The 20,205-nt window shown below is 43.7% G+C and overlaps 2 protein-coding genes across 2 annotated transcripts; both read right to left on the minus strand.

The window, feature by feature from the left end:
- Nucleotides 1–626: 626 nt before the first annotated feature.
- IRAK2 (interleukin 1 receptor associated kinase 2) lies at nucleotides 627–16,174 on the minus strand. Its single transcript, XM_068694016.1, has 13 exons — nucleotides 15,896–16,174; nucleotides 15,292–15,471; nucleotides 9,454–9,624; nucleotides 8,648–8,754; nucleotides 7,024–7,218; nucleotides 6,550–6,614; nucleotides 5,981–6,095; nucleotides 5,152–5,261; nucleotides 4,601–4,796; nucleotides 4,030–4,092; nucleotides 3,367–3,567; nucleotides 2,683–3,199; nucleotides 627–2,314 (listed from the first exon to the last, which is right to left on the minus strand). Exons 1-13 carry the CDS (start codon nucleotides 16,050–16,052, stop codon nucleotides 2,196–2,198), a joined length of 2,196 nt encoding a protein of 731 aa, XP_068550117.1. The 5' UTR covers nucleotides 16,053–16,174; the 3' UTR covers nucleotides 627–2,195.
- Nucleotides 16,175–17,603: 1,429 nt separating this feature from the next.
- VHL (von Hippel-Lindau tumor suppressor) lies at nucleotides 17,604–19,983 on the minus strand. The gene is made up of 3 exons (XM_068694018.1): nucleotides 19,741–19,983; nucleotides 19,531–19,641; nucleotides 17,604–19,217 (listed from the first exon to the last, which is right to left on the minus strand). The coding sequence occupies exons 1-3, from the start codon at nucleotides 19,958–19,960 to the stop codon at nucleotides 19,033–19,035; spliced, it is 516 nt and encodes a 171-aa protein (XP_068550119.1). The 5' UTR covers nucleotides 19,961–19,983; the 3' UTR covers nucleotides 17,604–19,032.
- Nucleotides 19,984–20,205: the final 222 nt, after the last annotated feature.

Below are 20,205 nucleotides of genomic sequence, written 5' to 3' on the forward strand. Positions count from 1 at the left end.
GAGACAGGGCTTTTTTTTTTAAGTTTATTATTCTCCAAAATAGTATTGAGAGTACAAACTTGCCAAGTCGAGGCTAAAACCTACATCGTTTTGAATAGCCAGCAGCTGTGTAACAGAGCATCATTACTGTAAGACTACACAGTACATTACATATGTTACATTACGCTTATGTAACCCTACAAGATATATATTACCTCAGAGTATTTTAAAATTCACATAGAATAACAGCTGGATTCTGTCACTATTTTTACAGCTCCAGTATTTTTGCTCCACAGTATAAGGGGAACAAAACCTTTTAAAGTATTTTAGACATGCGTGTTGAAATTCACTGTCTGTTCAGAGGAGTCAGGTCTCCCGTCCAGCTCTGGTGCTCTCCTCCCTGCAGAGACCCAAGGTGCTACCTCCAGAGCTCCCAAAGCTTAGCCACAAAAAACAATATTAAATGTTCATCCTTGTGCAGTATCTCACTTATACCTCAAACAGAATTAAGCAGTTACCGACCAATCCAAATCTATTCAGTGTTTCTTGTCAGTACCAGCCTTATCTTCTCTTTTATATGGCAAAATAAATAAAAGCCAACAACTGGCACTGGAAAATATACAGACAGCATCAGTGGAACTTAAATATAAAGATTGTAGTAGTTTTTAGTGTAGAAATCCACTTGATAAACGTGTAGACAATTCTAATACTCATTGTTAGTTAAAACACTCTTATCATAGTAGTACCTCCAGCAAAGTAGGTACTGTACAAATACAGAAAGAATGAAGCCTTACTCAGAGACCTTCATGTAAAGATAAGAAAACACTTGTGGTTTTTTTTTTTGTTTGTTTTGTTTTTTTTTTTTGCTTTTTAAGAAAATATTCCATGAATTCTGATACAAGTTTTTAGACATTTCTGTACCCCAGGCCTTATTGGCTGTGCTGAGGCAGCAGCAGCGATGTGTGTCAGTATGCTGAGCTATACGGTCTGATAGTTCTTTTTGCTAATCATAAACCTGTATTTTCCTAGACTGCTAAAGAGTAAAAATGCAAGCAGTAATACAAATGAACAGTCATTAAAGTGACAGTCTCTTCAGTGCATTTTTACTTGATAGTAAGTATGACAGCAGACAAGACTGTTTTTTTGTTTTTCCTTCTCTTTTCAGAGTGATCGCTGAGCTTGACCTCAAGGCTGCAGTAGCTGGGTAAGCCAAGAGACACAAAACGATTCTTCTCTGAGAATACTTAGTGAGTATGGGTACATGAATAGGTCCCCTTACTAGCTCATCTTTCACTGGTTGTTTTACCCATTGCCAAAATAAATACATCAGACTTCAACTGACCTATGACAAAATAAAGATATTTTAAATTAAAATTTTGTTCCTTATCCAAAATACACAAGTCACCAATTCACAATTTCACAATTGTGAAACAATAAGAAACCTTAATAATGTTTTAAAGAATGCTTAGGTAACATAACTTTGAAAAATACCCTTATGAAGTACTAAGCACTGTCTTCTATCTCCTGACAGTGAAACTCAGACTTCCAATGGTGTCACATATATATATTAGAGCAGCCCATAGAGCAGACTAACACAACTTTAATTATTTACTTATAACTATTTCCAGTGCAATTCAAATTGAGATTGGGTCATACAGAATACATCTGAGAACTATTCCCTTCTCTGATAATGCAGTGTTTTTCAGTATGTGGAACTATAATTATATGAAGTAGATCATTTGATAACTGAAAGCTTTTTCAATCTCTTCAAAGATTTCTGTAACCCTGTATAAATGGGATAACAATGAGTATTGTGAAATGATTGCTGATCAATACTTGCCCTGTCAATTTGAGGGCTCCAATTTTTTTAATAAGACATATTATATGTGGATGCTTTCTGAAATACACTGCAAAAGGACCTTAAATTATGTTGGCAATTGTGTTTGCCGTATCTTTGTATAATGCAAACAAGAAGAAAGAAGGCTTTTCTGTTTACAGAGTAGCTTTGTGCTTAGATCTGCTTTAGAAAATATGTTTTTGTATTCTTCTCGGTGGGTTCACTTTTGTTTCCTTTGGAGAGGTGGAGAGGACTCATGTTTCCGATCCAAACGTGCTACTTAATCTTACATGAAAGGTACACTTTTACCATCTTTCTAATGAAGAGGCAGTCCTTGTTTCTTCTTCAAAGTTGGTCACTGCTAATAAATCCATCCAGTTTAAGATTCGAAAAGTTCAGAACTGTTTAATTTGTCTTCTTCATACAGTAAGATATTTTCCATTAACTTCTTTTTTTGGTCATTTATCTTTATTTTCCACGATGTCTCTCTGGCTATTGCTGAAATACAAAACAGCCCAGATGTTGAGAAAATAATGCATCTATGTCTAAGGAATAGACAGTAATTTTAAATAAAAAAAATCTGGCTTAGAACAATGATAGAGAAACAGAGAACAGTTTGAAGATTTATGGGTAAAATCATAATCAAGTAGTTGGTTATAACAAAAGTAGTACTGAAAGGTTTTTATAAATGGGAAGAAAAGCAATTCTGGAGAAGAGAGAGTAAGTTGTTCCTGCTACTATATTACAGAGCACTTTTACAAAGACTTGGCTTATCACAACAGGAGCACGGTCAGTTTTGACAAAACAGCTTGAGGATTGTATGCTTGAATGTTCTGCACCCACCCTTCAGATTTAGCTAGATTTACCTTGTGAAGAACATGAAGGCTCAAGGTCTGCATTTTTTTGTTGAAAGGTGCTCTGTGCAGCAGAAGCTATTTCTAAGTTGTCATCACTTCTGATGCATGCCACGCTTCTTTCCCGGAGTCCATTTGCAGTTTTTTTCTCCTTTATCCTGGCATCAGAGGTTGCGATATTTTCTGAATTGTTACAGCTGTTGTTAGACAGCTCGTCTGTCGATTTGTCTTTAGGATTCCACATAAAATTCATTGATTCATCTGATTCACAAGGTATCCTTGACATTGGTCCGCAGTAAATGTCAAGTGACACAGCTCCTACTGAAGGCGTGCACTGGCTGGCACTTGTCAGGACCGTTGGCTGCACACTGTCCTCTTTATTCTGCCCCGCAGAAGGCACGTCCATGCTGAGATTAGTTGTCTCGTCATCAGTTTCTTCTGGAGTGTTCGTGGAAAATCCAGAAGTACTGCCTCCACAGATGTAATGCTCACTTAATTTATTTTCGGCCATTTCCATAATTTCAAGCACCTGTTTTTAACAACAAAATCTATGAATGGAGAATAATCCCTGTACCCCTGCTTACACAGATTCTTATCTGAATAAGGATCTCAAAAATAGCTTGGGCATGAATATTGTAGCTTTAGACCTTTCTGTCAAGAAGATTAATCTCTGTGTCATGTTTTAAATGTAATTACCTCTGCTATGTTGGAATTCTTCTTTCTCAGACAAAGGCAGATGGCTGAGGCAAAATCAATAGCAACCTCTTCCAGCAAGTCTCCTGCTTTCCTGTCTAGATATTTACAGCATATTTCCTTGGCAGCTAGCTGTTCAAAATTCTTGACTTTTGGGTATGAGGCTTCTTTTGCTGTTTTAATTTCATCTGCAATCATATCTTTCTGTTCAAAGGAAAGAGACATGTTACTGACACATTACATATCCGCATCACGGGGAATATGAGTTGTCCCTTTTGTTTGTTATTATTGCTTCTTAATGGCTGGTTTACAGATCTAAAAGCTTTATTAGTCTGCATTTAAGCAAGTGACAGGAATATTTGTTTTCATGGGAGAGAAAAGGCCAATGGTTTTCTTTGCATGTGTCTGATGTCAAATTCACTAAAAGAGACCCAGCTACTCTATGCTTATGCCAATCTAGAAGAAGGAAAAATAATCAGCACTGTATATAGCAGCATTTTTGGACAACTTTTTCAAATATTTGTTAAAGAAATCAGAAACCTAAGATCCTTTGTTTTCTGAGACTGTTTGAACATTACTAAACTCTTTGGAAATTGTAAGTAAGAATACTACTGTTTTCCCCTCATGTAACAAGATGGTAAACCAGGAGTGTCTGCTTAGCCTTACCAGATAAATAGGATGTCTTCCTTCATCCAGTGCCTTAATCCCTGTCAGTATCTCTGCTAAAACCTAGAAAATATATTTGACAGGTAAAACAATTTGTTCAGAATAAATTCTGGAGTTCTGTAAGTACAGAAATATTGAACTGCCAGAGCACTTGGAAATTACTGGTTTCACTTCACATGGCTTAATAATGCCAGATTTGGGCAATATTTATGACAGTTTAGATCTACCTCTAAAGCCAACAGTTGGTAGTAGCTGATGTGGCAAATCTGTAAGACTTCTGAGAATTTAACTAAAATTTTTATTTTATTTTTTTAACTACCAGCTGTATTTTTTTTTTTTCGCAACCTGTAACGATTTTGTTGTTCAAAAGATTCACCTCACTTTGCCACATACTCAAGTACATTTGGAATGTGAACAGAATTAAAAACATAATTTCAACGCATTATATAGTTAGCAACGATGATAAAAATTGCAGGAAAAAAACAACTATATGGGGAGCATGCTCACACATCTGTTTTCCTGTCTATAAACATCAAAAAAACACAACAGAACATGATGAAAGGCAACATACCACACCACAGGCAAATATGTCAACTTTTTCTGTTAACTGCCCGTGCCTGATAAAATCTTCTGGCAGATAAGTAAGAGAAGCTTGTAGGACTTTGGTTTTCATCATAGTACACTCTGATTTTTTATCAGCAGAATACAATCGCAGACCTGAATGTCCAAGCTTTGGTGTATAGTTTTCATCCAACAAGACATTTGAGCTGTGATTAAGACAGACAAATAACAATACTGGTCAAGTAATTGCTTTAACTTCATGTCAGAAATTACAATTTTACACTTTTAAATTTAAGGCAAGCCCTGAGGGGGAAAATTCCCAGCATTTGGCCTGCTGCGTAATAATGAAAGGATAAAGGCTGCAGAAAGGGAGAAGAGAAGAAAAAACACTCAGAAAATTATTTCAAAAGAATAGACTTCCATCATTTAGATAAGACAAATTAAACACCCTGCAGAACAAGAGGGAGCATTGCAAACGGATTGCAAAATTACTTAAGCTTTCAGCCACTATTGTCAAAGAAATCCTGGTGAACAAGGATGTGCTGGTATGTCAACCCCCACCTCTTGATATTGCCATGCAGAATTCCAAAATTGTGTAAATACTCTACGGCTCGGATGAGTCCTCTGGAAATGCGAATTCGCATCTCCCAGGTCAGGGGAGAAGAATCATCCTGCAAAGAGAGGAAAAAAAAAAAGTGTTTTTATTTTGTTTAGAATGACAACCTACAAAGCAGTAGTAGCTTTGCAAGCCAAAGACTGTTTTAGTCCCACTGCAATCATAAGCAGATCTGCTGCTGACCTACATTAGAAGTTTCATCCAATGCAGAAACTGGTGATTCTAGGCCCAGGAAGGAACCTACTCTTTCACGTTGTGCTGCACATTTTGTCTGCCATGTGACATGATGAGACAGAGATACAGCAACAATGATGCTTCTGCAAAATGCATCCAGTACTGCCCGCTATGGAGGCACAGTACTGGTTTTGGTGGATTGTTTTCCTGATGTTTCTGTGTCTTATGATCTCTGCAAATGCTCTTTCAATATGTATGAACATCTCAAACTTAAGGCCTTGTAAAACATTGTAGAACGTTATGTCAGTGAAAATGAGAGTGGAATCTACAGGATGATACTGATATTACAATGTGGATAGGCACACTTGGCAGATTAGGTATTAGTTCAAAAATCTGAAGGCTGCAAAGCAGAAGCTTTCCATTGACCTGATCTGCTATGCTGCAGAAAAACTAAAAAAGAGCCTTTTCATACTCACAGGCAACTTCTCTGGGTACGTTTTGGCTGGTTCTTAGAAGTGAAAGAGATTTAATTGCTTTTCATACAGTAACAGGACAGGACTTGTAACAACAGACAGATAAGAGACCCATGTTATTGCTTACTTGGCACTGAAGCTGGTTTTGTAGTGATCCATTAGGCAGGTATGGATATATCAGACAGTGCAAATCAGATTCTACTGAGAAACCCAGCAGCTGCAAAATGTTGACGTGACAGCACCTGCAGGCACAGACCAACAACGATTTGCAAACAACAACAAAAAATACATTCTTGAGCTGCAATAAATTCCTGAATTCAAGGCCATTGTAAATTACATTTTGTCTTGCTGCTAGAAGCACAGAATGGCCATGAGTGGGCCTTGCAGAAGGCTAACCCAGCAGCAGAGGAGAGGATGATAGCACAGCTCTGTTCTGAGCAACCAGAGGGCACCAGGAGGAACCATCCCTCACAGTCTCAAGGACTGGCAAGGGACTGGTTACTCAGCAGGGAACTGCAGCATCACTGGCAGGCATCCTGCAGGCGTGCTGTTTCCCCAGGGCTCCCACAAAGGCAGTGCAGAACTCCGCTGTCCCCAGCAGAGGCCAGCAGTGCCTGGGAGATACACGCATGAAGTCAGGCCAAACATCCCAGCAACACACCACATGCAGACTGCCTTTGAAAGTCAACCACTCACCGAAAGCAAATCTGTACTTCTGTATGAAAGAACCTTTGGGTGGAATTTGGGCTTGTGCATTCCATCTGAAAAATGGAAACATGCAATAGAATCTTGATAGTAATTATTAAGGTGCTGCATTTATACAGGTCTTTTAATCTCTACATGACAAACTACTTTAGAAAACAGGTAGAACACTGATGACAATTTTGTGTCACAGTCAATAATAGAAAATTAGCACAAAAACTGATGTAAAGACACCTTTAATCTAAATAATGATGAAGGTAGCTACAGCAGATGAAGTGAAGAGATCTACCCATGTGAGTAGAATCTCTCTTGCACGTGCTTGCTGCATCTAGGTTTACTCCTTTACTTCTCCTCTTGCATAGCAGTTCTTGTTCCCTGCCCATACGATGTTAAGACAACTGCTAATATTCAAGAACTTCTCATAAGATATCTCCTTCAAAGGGAGAAAATAAAAAGTGAAGTACTTGCCTCTTTCAATCTTTTGATGACATATACCATGTTGTGCCTCTGACCTTTGTAGACATCTGCAAAAGTACCTTCACAAATTCTACTCTTGTCACTGAAACCGTTTGTGGCATTAGTAACTTCCCTCTGGGTCCACAGCAGACTCCCGCTGGGGAGATCAGTCATCGTCTCCTGCTGAGGACTTGAAGAGCTGCAGGGCTACAAATTTGAAGAAGAAACAAGTTCATATTATGAAAATTTGTAGGCTTTTTCCTTCTTGTTCACACATCATATTTTCTTTTCCATGGTCTAAGTGAGTACTGTGATTGTTGAAAGAAATCGTGAAAGGCACTGTGCAACCCCTCAATAGTTTCCCTTCGTAGTATCTGTGTTGATTTGTTTTGCTGATGGAAATATTTTGCACAGTAGAAGAGACTTGAGAACAGTTACCAGTTCGCATTTCCACCTTTCCAAAAAAAAAACAACCACATATTTAGCTTTGTTTAAAAGTCCACGTGTTTATCTGAAATGACATCAGTTTAAGCTGCAGAAAACATTAATCTTTATGGCTGTGCATATATAAAGAAATGACTGGATCAGGAAGGAAGGTCCCTCACGCTGTAATGCATTTTGTTCTGGTAGGAAGTTCACAACTATACCTGAAGCATCTGGCATCAGCTGCAAAATGCTCAGTTGCTTCCACTACGATCAGTCCTAACGCCATTTATTACTAGAACTGCACTATAGCCTACATATAACCATACAGCTTTCACAGACTTCATGTCTTGTTTTCTGAAGTCTGGAGACCTGAATTCCCTTCTCAAGGAACTGAAACTACTGCGTTCTTTGTAGCAGTTTTCTCCTCTGTCTGGCACTCACTCTTAAACCATGTTATTTTGGAAGAGTTAGAAGTCTTAAAGCAGAATCTTTTTTTTTTTGTTGTTTGTTTCTTTTATTTTTTAAAAAAGTCAAACAAAATGACACAAAAAAGAAGCCAACACAGAGCCAGGATGGGGCCAAAGTGTGCACATGGATCTGGGAAACACTCTGAGAGCTCACGGGACAGATCTAGCTAGACTGCCTTAAAGATGAGAGCTGCAGGGAGAAAGAACAGGAGGCTGTATGCTGAAATCTGGAACAGGACCTCAGAGAAACAGTAGAATCCTTCTTTCATTTTTCAGCTGGACAAGGCTCTGGACAACCCGACCTAAATTTGACACTAGCCCAGTTTTGAGCAGAAACTGCATTTTAAGCATAAACTTAAACTAAAAGTATGGCATTCTGACTAGTCAGTTGCTTATACTGCACTGTCCTATGATCACACCAGAAATGTTATGTCTGCCACAAAATCTATATGGGAAATTCCTTCAGAATTGCTATTTGTGGGCACGTTATCCACGCTCAGCTATGCAGTACTCTTAATTTTAATCCCTCACTGGCAAAAAATAAAAATATAAAGTGAGGTAAACAGTAAGTAATCCAACTGAAGCATTAGTATTATATTCAGTCTAAACATACTGTAATAAGGACCCACTTTTTCAGTAGATCTGTATTTTATACAAGTTGAGGAATAAACTTTGACTTGAAAAAAACAACATCATAAAGGGAATTGGCATAATTGTAAGCAACGTGTACTGAAGGGATTTACCTTCACGCTTGATGAGACGGGAGGATTTGACTGTAAGGATCTCAAAAGATCTCTTGGGGGAGGTGGTGGAGAAGGAAGTGAATACAAGGCTCCTTCAGAAACAGCATCTGAAATTGAATCACCAGCATTGAAAATACACATTTGGGTAATACCGCAGCCTGTGACTAATTATGAGGGTGTGGGATATTTTGTTGAATTTCATAACCAGGTATAATCTGTGACAAGCTGTTGAAACTTGAAATCTTGTGTGAATATACGGAACTATTTTCCTGGTTCCTCTTTGTGAGATGACCACGAAGCTCTCTCCAGTCCTGGCTCAGGGACGTGGAGCTTCCAGAGCCGTTGTCTATACTGCCAGGTAGATGCTCTTGTCAGCACATCGCGTGGTTCTGCTCCCTCTCCCAGGCAGGGCGGCCTGTTGACACGTGCAGGGCTCTCTTCTGGCCCAGATTTGTTTTGCATCAAGAGGGGCACAGGGCACGAAGCGTATGCAAAGATCTAGTCTGAGCATGGAGCCAGGATGGGACGAGACACGCGCCTGGGAAATGCACTCTTGAGATCCCACAGAATAGATATAGCCAGCATCTCTCAAAGCCAGGAGAGCTAAAGGAAGGAAGAACAGGAGGCCATGTGCTAAAGTTAGGAATAGACAGCTCAGCAGCAGCAGGCAAAAGGCAAATATTCAAAAGCATGACGACTTTGATCAGCAATATATTCGTCTGGACTATACTGAAAGCAAAAGGAAAGCAGTCTTGTGTGTATGGTCATTCCAGTGTCAAAGCAAATCAGTCTATTACTTCACTTACCACGTGCTGGAGATACTCCCAGCTGTGAAGAGTCTGGTAATGGCAACAAGCTTATCTCATTTTCTCTCTCTTTATTTTTGCTTTCTGTAGGAGTTAAAGATATGTTCTCCTGCTTAGGTGGCTCTATCAGCTCTTCTTTCTCAGAGTTGGTAGTACCGGAGGGTGATATCCCTGCAAAGAACAAAGGACAGGTGAAGAGTAGCAGGGAGAATAAAGTTTGTCTCTACTCAGTTACCGGAAAATAATCCTCATTAGGATAATGGTTTATAAATTCCAATTAACATTATAAACCTTGCATTTATTGTTAAATTGCTTCAATAGTATTGTCATTTCAATTCAGACCATATTCGTGACATTAACTACTCCTACTAAAAATTAACCAGTGATAACTTGAAATATACATCAGTGATGAATATGCAAAATAGCTCTTAGAATAAGGAATTACCAAGAGCATATTTATTCTGTCATTTTCCACATAACACCCTTCAGCCAGTGATCTCAGACCACAGCTATCCCACAGCCTAAAGAAGACATCTGGTTCTTTGCTAATTGTCACGGTACTGAGACTTTGACAAATTGCATCGGTTTTAGTCAGTTAAACATTTTGGGACTATTTTCAGTTGTGTGGTTTTAATGTCATGAACAAGCTCATTCTTAGAAAACACCTACACAGAATTTATTTCAGGAAAGAAATAAATCATTTTTTCACTTATGAACAGAAAGAAACAAACTGTATACAACTGAGGGACAACAAAAACAATCAAAGGTCAAAACTAGTTGATACATAAGGAAAAATTAACCACGAAATTATTGACTCACTACAGCTCTAGAAGATCCTATGCTGTATAAAGGTTGGCCAAATCTCAGAATCAGGCCTAAAAAGGCAACCTTGAAATCTCATTAAGAGAAATACAAGGATGCTTTCATCTTACAGGTACTTGAAGAACATGCACATCTAAGAGAAATTATTAAAATTAAATTAGGCTACAGTTAGAACAAGAACAAAATAAAAGTAAAAAAAAATTCAAGATGCTCTGATATACAAAGCTGTCAAAATCTCCTGAAGAAGGATCTGAATTCCTACCCAGGAAGACATTGAAAACTAAAGTGGAAAAGGAGTTTGGGAATGCTGAGTGCGCACTAGAGGTGATACAAGAACTTTCTACTGCCTAATGACCACATTTTCCTGGTTATAATTCTAAACTCATTTCTACCTGGATTTTTTTTTTTATCAGCAATACATTTATCTTTTACTTGAAAAGTTAATGTTTTCTCTTGATAAGAGAGAGAATAAGCACAAGTATTAATACAAGTTTTTTTTTTTTTTTTTGTCATGCTGTTCTATCAACATTTTATCTTGAGCATAGTATATATGGGAAGCAAAAACCGCAGTCTTTGTTTGCATTTGAAATCAAGCAATAGCTTGTTGTTCTTTTTTTAAATGTCCAAACAAAGCATTAGGAATATCTGAAACAAGAAGGAAGGAAGCAGTGTGTTTCATTTACTATTTGTGCTTCTCATACACAGGTTTCAGTAGAAGCGAAGTTTAGGAAAAGGCGAGGCGTGACAGCTGCAGTGTGCTGAAGTTTGAGCAGTCGTGGAGTATGAAGAGCAACTACAGGAGAAGTGGGCATGTTTTTGTCAGGCAAGCATTTTTCTTTAACTTCTGTCTGGAGTTTGCATCGTTGTTCTTCCATGTCACCTATGAACAGAGGTTTGAACGAAAGGAGGTAGCCAAACTGACGCTCGAGAAAAGTCAGTGATGGGTCTCTGTTCCTGTGCCAGAAAGCTATGAGATCACAGACTCTGGGGGCTTTTGAAATTATTAATATCAACCAGCCCACAGGCCTTTAGTTCAAACTGGCAGTCCCTGTATTCTGAAATTGCTTTTTTTCCCCCAGTATTTTCACCTAGAAGTCTCTACAATTAAAAATCACTTCCCTCTTTGAACCTATTTTTCAGGGTTTTTCATGAATTTTGCAACTTCCTTTACATCAAACAGGTTGCCACTGAAACTAAAGAACTAAGATAGGAAAAAATTATTATGGACATCCAGAAGTGGGACTAGAGCGGTGCAAGAAATTGTCGAAGGAAGGGAGAACTCTTCTGCTAATAATCTGCCAGCAAAACATCTACCTGGGTGGCGTGTCTGATTCTTGCAAGTCAGACTGAACAGTTACGGTGACATAAGAACTGCTGGAGTTGGGACCAATTTGTTTTCTGAAGTGCCCAAAAGAACAAGCAGTGAGTACTGCATCACCGCTGCTTGAGAGGCACTGCCTGAGCAAGAATATTCAGATACAGACATAAAAGCAGAAGTCAAGGGTAAAGACAAAAGATTTGGCTGAACCTGAGATGCCAGTACCGAGAGCTTCTGTATGACTCAGTGCAGGAGAATGTCAATATCAGGTTAGAACCAGGAAACACTAGCTACTTCCACACGGTAGAACAACCAAGTTAATTTAAGTGACAGAAAGCCTGGGTAATATGAAGTTTTGCGATGGACATCAACGTAAGAGAACACTGAATTGTTAAAAAAACAAAACAAAAAAAGTTAATTTCATTGTAGTTTTGTAATGCATTGCAGTTGAACTGATTTTGGGCAAAAGCAAATCTTGATCATCCAGAAACATAACTAAAAATGGATCAGTCCAGAAGATTTGTCTCCTCCACTTTCCTAACCCTCTTTATGTAACCTTCATATTGCCCTACGGAATTCAGGAGCAAACCAAAGCCCTTTCTAGCTCCTTGCAGTGTCCTGGCTGGAACAGTCCAATTTTGTAGTTCATCCATTGTCACAGAAGGAATCAGAAAAGCAAAGGGATGTCAGATGCCTGTTTTATCAGCTCAGTGTCTTAATGAGTGAGATTGGATACGTCCATTTCTTACCATAACTTCGTAATACTTGCTTTCCTGCAGTCCTAGCTAGCCTGCAGAGACAATGATAAAGACCCCTGATTATTTCCATCAGACAACTACAGTTTTTAGAAAGCAAGCTTTCCTGGAGAAGTCACAACGTGTACTCCTCCAGCCTGGAGGAAGTTGATCGGGTTTTGCTTTTAACAGGGAGAAACCCCTCCATTTTTGCTGCCTGTGTAAAGTGAAGTCCAAAAAGTCTCAGAAATATTTTTAAGAAAGCTTAAAAGCGGGGGGAGAGGAATAGGGTGGGAGATGGATGGACAGACAAATTAGAAGTAAATCACGGCAGCACAGGAGAAAGCAGATAAACCCTTCCTCTACCAGGTGCTGAAGTCAGGTGCATATTGTGCAAGCCACTGTGGTATTTACATAGCACTTAAAAGAAAAGCCAGTCAGACAAACAGAAGGATGATGAATGTTTCTCTGCAGTTACAACGATTACTTCTGTTTGCACTGTATCCGTATCTTTAAAGGTGGTGTTACTGGAAGCTGCTCCTGGCTTGGGAGCCTGATTCTTTGCACTTTACATAACTACAGAGAAAATCTTACTTGGTTTTTGTGTAAGCAGTGGGCAATGTGCTGAACTAATCTCAGTCTGAAGCCTGCTCATGGGGTCTTACTTTAAAGGCCTGTAAAAGAAGAGAAAACCCACTGCACCTTGGGTAAAAACAGCATCTTGTTCTTTGTTTTTCCCCCAATGGGCGAAATTAACCCACATGGGAAAGTGTAGCATCATACCTAACTGAGCAAAAGCAGACTTCCCATGACATAATTTCTATCGTGAGAGTTGTTACTGCTATTATCTAGTGATAAAAACTGAAACTTAAAAACTGCTGACTGTTTTATGTTTCTCAGGAGGTGAATACACACTTTTTTTTTTTTTTTTTTAATTTAGCCACGACACACAAAGTGGGATTACAGAAGTATCAATGGACTCTGCTGAGGAATACACTGAAATAAGCCAGCTGTAAACACAGGTGAGCCCCAGAACGCGCTCTGCAGGGCAGGAGGCTGAGGGCTGTAACTGATGAGCATCTGAAGTGTGGTTGGTTACGCTGCGTTATGTAAGAGCCCCCGGAAACTCTCTTTCTAGACTAGGAACTGACTGCATGAAACACTCGACAGGCACAGAGCAAAAGAAGTTACCACATCACAGAGGACACTGGCTACTCCAGAGCACCCACAGAAATGGTGGGAGCCAGGCTTACTGCTTTGGTGATATCTAGATCAAATTTATTCGGTGTAAATAGATAAAAATAAAAAACAGATGAAAAATATGTTTCCAGTCCTGTCCATTCAGACTGGACCCTCAAAGTCACAGTCACTGTGACTAAATTAACAGTTGGATTACTGACATACTAATTAAAGCAGATGAAAATTCACTTTCCTGTAGCTCTGGGTTGCTCTGCAGAAGAGCAAGGAGGAACTGTTCCCATCTCCTGAGCTGAACGATGTGACTGAATTCAGTCAGAGGTGGATCTGCTGAATCAAAAGGCTGACAGGTGTGACACCAGACTCAGCTGTAATAACCGAGCATCACCGTGGTAGCTCTTTGATTTATACAGAGAATTTACTTGAAGCACATTTGTGCTGTAGTATTTAACACTCCTCTTCAAGAAACAGAAATTTAGAATATCCTTGTTTAAGTTAATTTTTGCTGACCCAAACTGAAGGTTAGAAGTCACGCTAATGCCAGAAGCCTACAGAAAACCAGCAATGATATATAAAGAAATGCTGAGGCAAGAAAACCACAACACATTACCGGAATTTCCATGAGAAATGCCTCTAGCTGCTGTGCAGCCAGTGCCAGCTGTGGCGCTGACTGTTGGTGGCCCTGCCCTGGGGAGGCAGGCTGCTATTGCGAAACAGCCGCCGGTGATGCAACCCCTGCAGCCAGGAGCTGGCAGCCTCCCTGTCACACAAGGCCAGAAGCAGGCAGTGCTCCGCACGTCTTCTGTCTTGTTCAGGTGAAGTGCCCGCACTCACAAGCTTTGTCCTTTTCCCACAGCATCTCTCTAAGCATTTTCGGCCACCTAACAAAAAATCTTATTTTTCTTCCTAATAATTCTCTCTGGAGAACAGGCGAAACCCACACAAACATCTGATTCCCAAGAAGGTGGATCTGAAGTAGGAATGTGCATGAAGTGGGGAGCACGGTCTGCTCAGGACAGGAAGGCTGAGTGTGTCACCCAGGGTCTAACAGACTTTGTGGCAGAACTGAATTACGGTACAATTTGGTTTATGCACAAGGATAGCTGCAATTTAAACATAACTCTCAATGGAGAAAAATGGAAAGGGAGAATATATTTAAAAGTGTCTTGATTTCTACAAAGCAATGGTTTACCCTAATTAGGCATTCTGTGTTCAAACTGTGATCATCCTACTTCAGGAAAGGTAAGTCTGAAATACAGCAAGCTGGGGAAAGGTGAGAAGAATAGCAAATTAGCTGATTGATAAGCCTTTTTGTAACTATTCTTCTCATGCAGGAAAGCAGGCTGATGATACATTTTTCTACCCTGACTTTGTTGATAGCGTATAATGACTAAATTTCACTGGGAAACAAGAACGTATGAAAAATTAACACATTCATAATTAAGCTCTGTTGTAAAGCCCTGTCTGATGCATTAAAGAGCTGCCCTTCATTCAGGGCACAGCCAGGCTCCCTCTCGCAACTCTTGAAGCATCCAAGAGGGACGCTACAAAGGCGGGATGATGAGCTAGGGGAACCAGCGATTCCTCCTCTGTGTCATCTCTTGCTCGCCCACCTCAAGTTTTATTTGCAAGAGTAGAAATTAAGAATCAGCACAGAAACTTTAGAATCAGAGTATGAGGCTTCCAGCAAAAGCTTCTTCAGCTAGCGAGAGGTGGGCCCTGGGCTGTGTGTGTGCGCGGTGGCACAACGCGCGGGGCCCTACTCACAGTCCAGGATGACCTGCGCCGCCCGGTAGAGCTGCAGGCCCTGCAGCAGGTCCAGCAGCTGCTGCACGGTGGCCAGCCGCACGCCCCACCACCACATCAGCTCGCGGGTGATGCTGATCCCCGTCTTCTCCATGCACTTGATCTTCCGTAGCTCCGTCTGGTCGGTGATCACGTAGGAAGCTGGCGGGAGGGGAGGTATTTGCTTCAGAAGGGGGAGAAAACACCAAGTGCGGACAGAGCAGCGAGGCGCGATACACACATACGGGTTTTTTTCCCCAATTTCGCACTTTTAAAAGGATGGCCGGCAGGTAGCTATGGGGCTGAGGGCGACCCCCTCCCTGGGAGGGAGATGCTGCCTTCATTCCTTCGAGCGGTACCGGAAAAAAAACACCGGCAGCGGCGGAGCCCCGGCCCCCCTCCGGAATCCCGGCCCCCCGCCCTCGCCCCCCCCCCCGGCCCCCGGCCTCCCCCCCCGGCCTCCCCCCGGTCCCGCTCCCGCTCCCCCCGCCCCGCGAGGCCCCGGGCGCTGAGGGGACCCCGGCCGGGCGGGCCCAGAGCCGGGGCCGGCTCCGGCTCCGGCTCCGCGGGCGGCGGCGGCGCTCACCGAAGCGCATCCAGTCGTGGTCGCCCAGGCAGTCCATCTTGTGGCAGAAGTCCTCCAGCACCCACGCGGGCATGCTGTGCACGTAGGGCGACGGCGGGGCCCGGGCCGCCCGCCGCGGGGACATGGCCTGAGGGCCCCTCGCGCCGCACTCCGCCATCGGCGGCCGGGGGGGGACCGGGGACACCGGGAGGTGACCGGGAGGGGACCGGGAGCGGCCGGGGGCGGCTTTTCTGGGCGCTTCCTCCCGCGGCCGCCCGCCCCCGCTGCTGACGTGCCGGGAGGAGCCTCACGGGGAGGGGCGGCTTTTCCGCGCTCCTATCGACCTACTTTCGTTACTTATTTATTTATTTATTTGCCTATTTATTTATTTATTTACTTATTTATTTATTATTGTGTCCCCTCAGCGGCTGCAGCCCCGGTCCCGGGGTTACGAGGGCCGGGGGAGCGCCAGGCTGGGAGCTGCTTACCGGGAAAGGCGAGCAGTGAGGCACGAAGGCAGGGACAGCCCCGCCAGGCAAACACACACCCCAGGTGTGCTATCATTGACAATACCACAACGTGAAGGTAATCCCTTGTTACCGACCCGCTTCGGCAGCACCAGCATCCCACCGCTGCCTGCCCCTCTCCCTCCCACAGCCGGTCCCCGCAGCAGTGTCCGGGCTGAGGCGTGGGCCGGGGCAAGCCGTGCTGCAGGGAGCCGGGCACCAGCAGGAGGTGACAGCACTGCCGCTTCTGGCCCCCGGGGACCGGGGGGAAAAAGGAAAAAAACTGAAATCTTCCGCTTTGTCACGTTGGGAAATGAGGGTGGAAAAAAAGGTATAAAATTTGCGTACTTTTGTTTAAAATTCATTTAACAGTGTTTATGGCTTCTTTTTGGCTCTAATCATCACTTGCAGCAAAACGTTTCACAAGGGAACTGAAAATTATCTTCTCAAACTGAGACAAGCACAACCATTGTCCACTGAGACAAGCATGACCTATTCCCATTTTGTAGCCTTCCCTTCCAAACAGCGAGACTGTCCGTACTGCTGTGCTCTCCCTGAACTCTTGAACACTAAACAAGCGTCAGATTAATTTGTTATTTCTCGAGCATTTTCCACCTTCACCTGTGACCCGTGCTTCCTGCAGCACCTGCAGTATCGTTTTCCCACTGCACTGCATTTGGCACTTGCCTTGAGCTGGAACTTTCAGTTCTGATCCTCACTTCCCCCAGATTGCTGCTGCTCTGGTGACTCAAGTGAAACAATGCTGTGAATCGGAACAAAAACCACCCGAGTTTCTCATGTCATTATGAGAAGTAAATGCAACTTTCACTCATTGCTAATCTAGCTGAGTTACTCTGGGAGGCTCCGCTCGTGTGCCCACCCACGGGTTGTAGCCAGCAGGGGTCTCCTCTGGTCTTCTTTATTCTGTCCTACAGGACTCCGGAACAGAAGAAAAACACTTCCTTGCATACAGTGAGCATTTCTCCAATTTATCTATAACATGCTTGCTGTTTTTAATGGACTTTTTCAATAAGAGCTCTTTAATGACCCCAAATTCTCAATACAGCATTTATGCACCTGCTTTAGACTAGGCTGGAAAAAAAAAAAAGTATTTCCTAGTTTGTCAACAGGAAAATCTCTTACTGATCAACCACGATGACTTTTGGGAGTATTTCAGGAACACAAATATATAGTCACAAACACTGTGAAATTATTTGACAGAATTAGAGTCAAAACATAAATGTGCATTTATTTTTTATGACAAACAAAGATCAGTTCATACACTTAAGTAAGAAAAAACATGTCTACAAGAAGGGGAGACTTTTCATACTTACATAATACACTGATATTCTCAGTCAGTTTCACAGCTGTATTTTTAGAGTATGTAACTAAGAAGCAGCTTATGCCACAAAAACGGCCTGCTAGAATCTCATCAGTCTGCTGCGCTGAGCAGCACCCGCACCTGCTGCTTGGTGGGCAGCTTGTGTATCTGCTAAAACCGATGCTGCTTTGAATCACGTGCACGTACTTGCACAAATGCACATTAAAATCGAGGTGTGGGGCAACAGAATATAGGCAAAGGATTTTTTAACTACTCATCCAGGCTGCAATAAAAGCACAGACCTGTTTGAGAGGAACTAGCAATAGGGCTGTGTGAGCTGCTGCAGCCTACCAGCCGCTCCGTGGGAGGCACGAGCAACCCGAACAGCCCGTGCTCCCCAGGGAGGCCTCTCGCTGTGACACAAACTGCCCTGCCATGGGGAAACGCAGGGCTCAAAGCATCTACCTGCTGTGACCGCTACCTGATACACCTATGGGAAGCTGTGGGTGCAGGTATGGTGGTGCAGAAGTAAAAGGGGTCCCAAAACTAAGATCCAGTCTGTGGCTGAGAAGGTTGGATCACCTAGAGAGATAAACTAGGCAAGAATTCAATATTGAAGGACAAATAAGGCATTCAAGGCATTTCCTGTGTAAAAAATTGTCAGCATCAGTTGACACAACAGGGTTTTATGGAAACCTTTACAAAGGTAAGAGGCAGAGAGTAAAACCCAGGAGTTTACACGTCATCTTTCCACCAACACTGAAGTTTCAGTCAGGCCCTCAGAAGGTGATGGTGGAAGCTCTCACATACACACACCCCACGCTCCGTGATTCAAAGCCAAACTTAACGTAAGTGCAAGAGAGAGAAATTCCACCAAAACCAAAGTGTTCAAGCAAAACTGGTGTTGGTGTGCCACTTTTTAGAGTCCGAATTAAACTAATCCTTGATGCAACTTCCTTTCTAATACAGAGAAAGGTGAGCTGCAGGCGTATTCTCCGAACAGGCGGCCTGATCTCATGCCACTATGGAATGTTCTGAAATAGTCCAAAGCAAACATCTCTGAGCTTTGTGCACGCAGGGCCTCTCGAGTCCTGGGTCTGCAATACGCTCAACTAAGAGCAGAACTGAACCCTCACGAACCCGGCATACTTTTACATCCTGTTTAGTCTTTTGAATCTGACTTACCATCACAGCAAGTTTTCTACAATTTGTCTGAGTTTGTTTCAGAACTTAAAATACGGACATTTGCTCCTGGCATGTTTCACGGTGACGACTCCTGCTTTAACTCAGTGGTTTGCTGTTTAAATGGTCTAGAATGAATAATGTCCACTTTATTCTAGAATTTCATTCCTTAACATTTCGCTTCTCTCCAGAGACAGCCGCTGAAGATCCTTCTTGATGTCTGGGTGATCTTCCAGGTCCTCATACAGCGACCGAACGATGTCCAGCTTCCTGTAGTCCACCGGCTTGACCAGGCTGCGAACCACCTGGAGACATCTCTCCTTCAGGGTGAACACTGAGGTAAGAGCAGACAGAACAGAAACAAACAGAGCCCTGTCACTAGGCCTCGTTAGCTGCCCCAAACAGCCGCTACAGACAGACGTTGTTCTTACAAGCGTGTGAACGCAGGAAGCAGAACGGGGTCGTTGTATGCAGCAGTACGGGAGGGGAAGGGGTTTGCTGTTTGCCATCGTGAGGCTTTTCGTGAGTGATGTTTAAAAGCGGGGTCTGCCAGCAGCTCTGTTCGGAGCAGAGCCGTGCTGCAGCGCTCCCCGGGAACCTCCCGCTCCGTCCCGTCCCCCAGCAGCCCGGACCCCCCCCAGCCGCACCTGGCAGGGTGATGTCGGCCTTGCTGACGTCGGGCGCGGCCACGAAGAGCTCCTGCTGGTTGACGAGCAGCCCGTCATTGGTCCCCGCGTCCCGGAACAGCCAGAGGTGCCCTGCGGGACGGGACGGGACGGGACGGGACAGCGCTCAGCGGCGCTCAGCGGCACGGCCCCGGCCCCCCGGCCCCCCCCGGCCCCCCGCTCCCCACACACCGCGGTAGCTGTGCATCACCCGCCCGGTGCGCGGCCGCAGCACGGGGTAGGAGCGCGGCCTGCCCTCGAAGTCCACCCAGACGGGCAGCACGCAGCGGGGGCTGCGGTTGTTGAAGACCACCTCGGACAGCTCCCGCGTGTTGGCGGAGCGCAGCCCCCCGGGCACCCCCCCCGGCACCTCCCCCACCCCCGGCCCCGGCCCCGGCACCGCGCCCGGCATCGCCCGGCCCCGCCACGCGCATGCGCGGCGCCAGCAGCGGGCGGGAGGCGCAGGCGCGGGGCGGCGGCGGGGCCGGGGGCGGGCGGGGCGCGGCCCGGCAGGAGCAGCAAACACAGCCCGGGGGGGGCTGCCCGCAGCGCAGGGACTGAACAGGCCCTGCCTCCAGCAGGGCAGCGTGCGGTGCGGGAAGGCTGCACCGCCCCTCACAGGGCAGAGAGCAGGGAGAGAACACAACGCAGACCTGG

This window comes from Anas acuta, chromosome 11, assembly GCF_963932015.1.
Source record: "Anas acuta chromosome 11, bAnaAcu1.1, whole genome shotgun sequence".
Classification (NCBI taxonomy): Eukaryota; Metazoa; Chordata; class Aves; order Anseriformes; family Anatidae; genus Anas; species Anas acuta.

Excerpts from the sequence above, each read along its gene's own strand:
- VHL (XM_068694018.1), bottom strand. The coding sequence starts at position 19,960 with ATGCCGGGCGCGGTGCCGGGGCCGGGGCCGGGGGTGGGGGAGGTGCCG. Across the intron at positions 19,642-19,740 it reads GGTGATGCACAGCTACCGCG|GGCACCTCTGGCTGTTCCGG; the intron begins GTGTGTGGGGAG and ends CCCGTCCCGCAG. Across the intron at positions 19,218-19,530 it reads GGCCGACATCACCCTGCCAG|TGTTCACCCTGAAGGAGAGA; the intron begins GTGCGGCTGGGG and ends CTCTTACCTCAG.
- IRAK2 (XM_068694016.1), bottom strand. The coding sequence starts at position 16,052 with ATGGCGGAGTGCGGCGCGAGGGGCCCTCAGGCCATGTCCCCGCGGCGG. Across the intron at positions 6,615-7,023 it reads TCATCAAAAGATTGAAAGAG|ATGGAATGCACAAGCCCAAA; the intron begins GCAAGTACTTCA and ends TCCATTTTTCAG. Across the intron at positions 6,096-6,549 it reads GAAGTACAGATTTGCTTTCG|GTGCTGTCACGTCAACATTT; the intron begins GTGAGTGGTTGA and ends CTGTGCCTGCAG.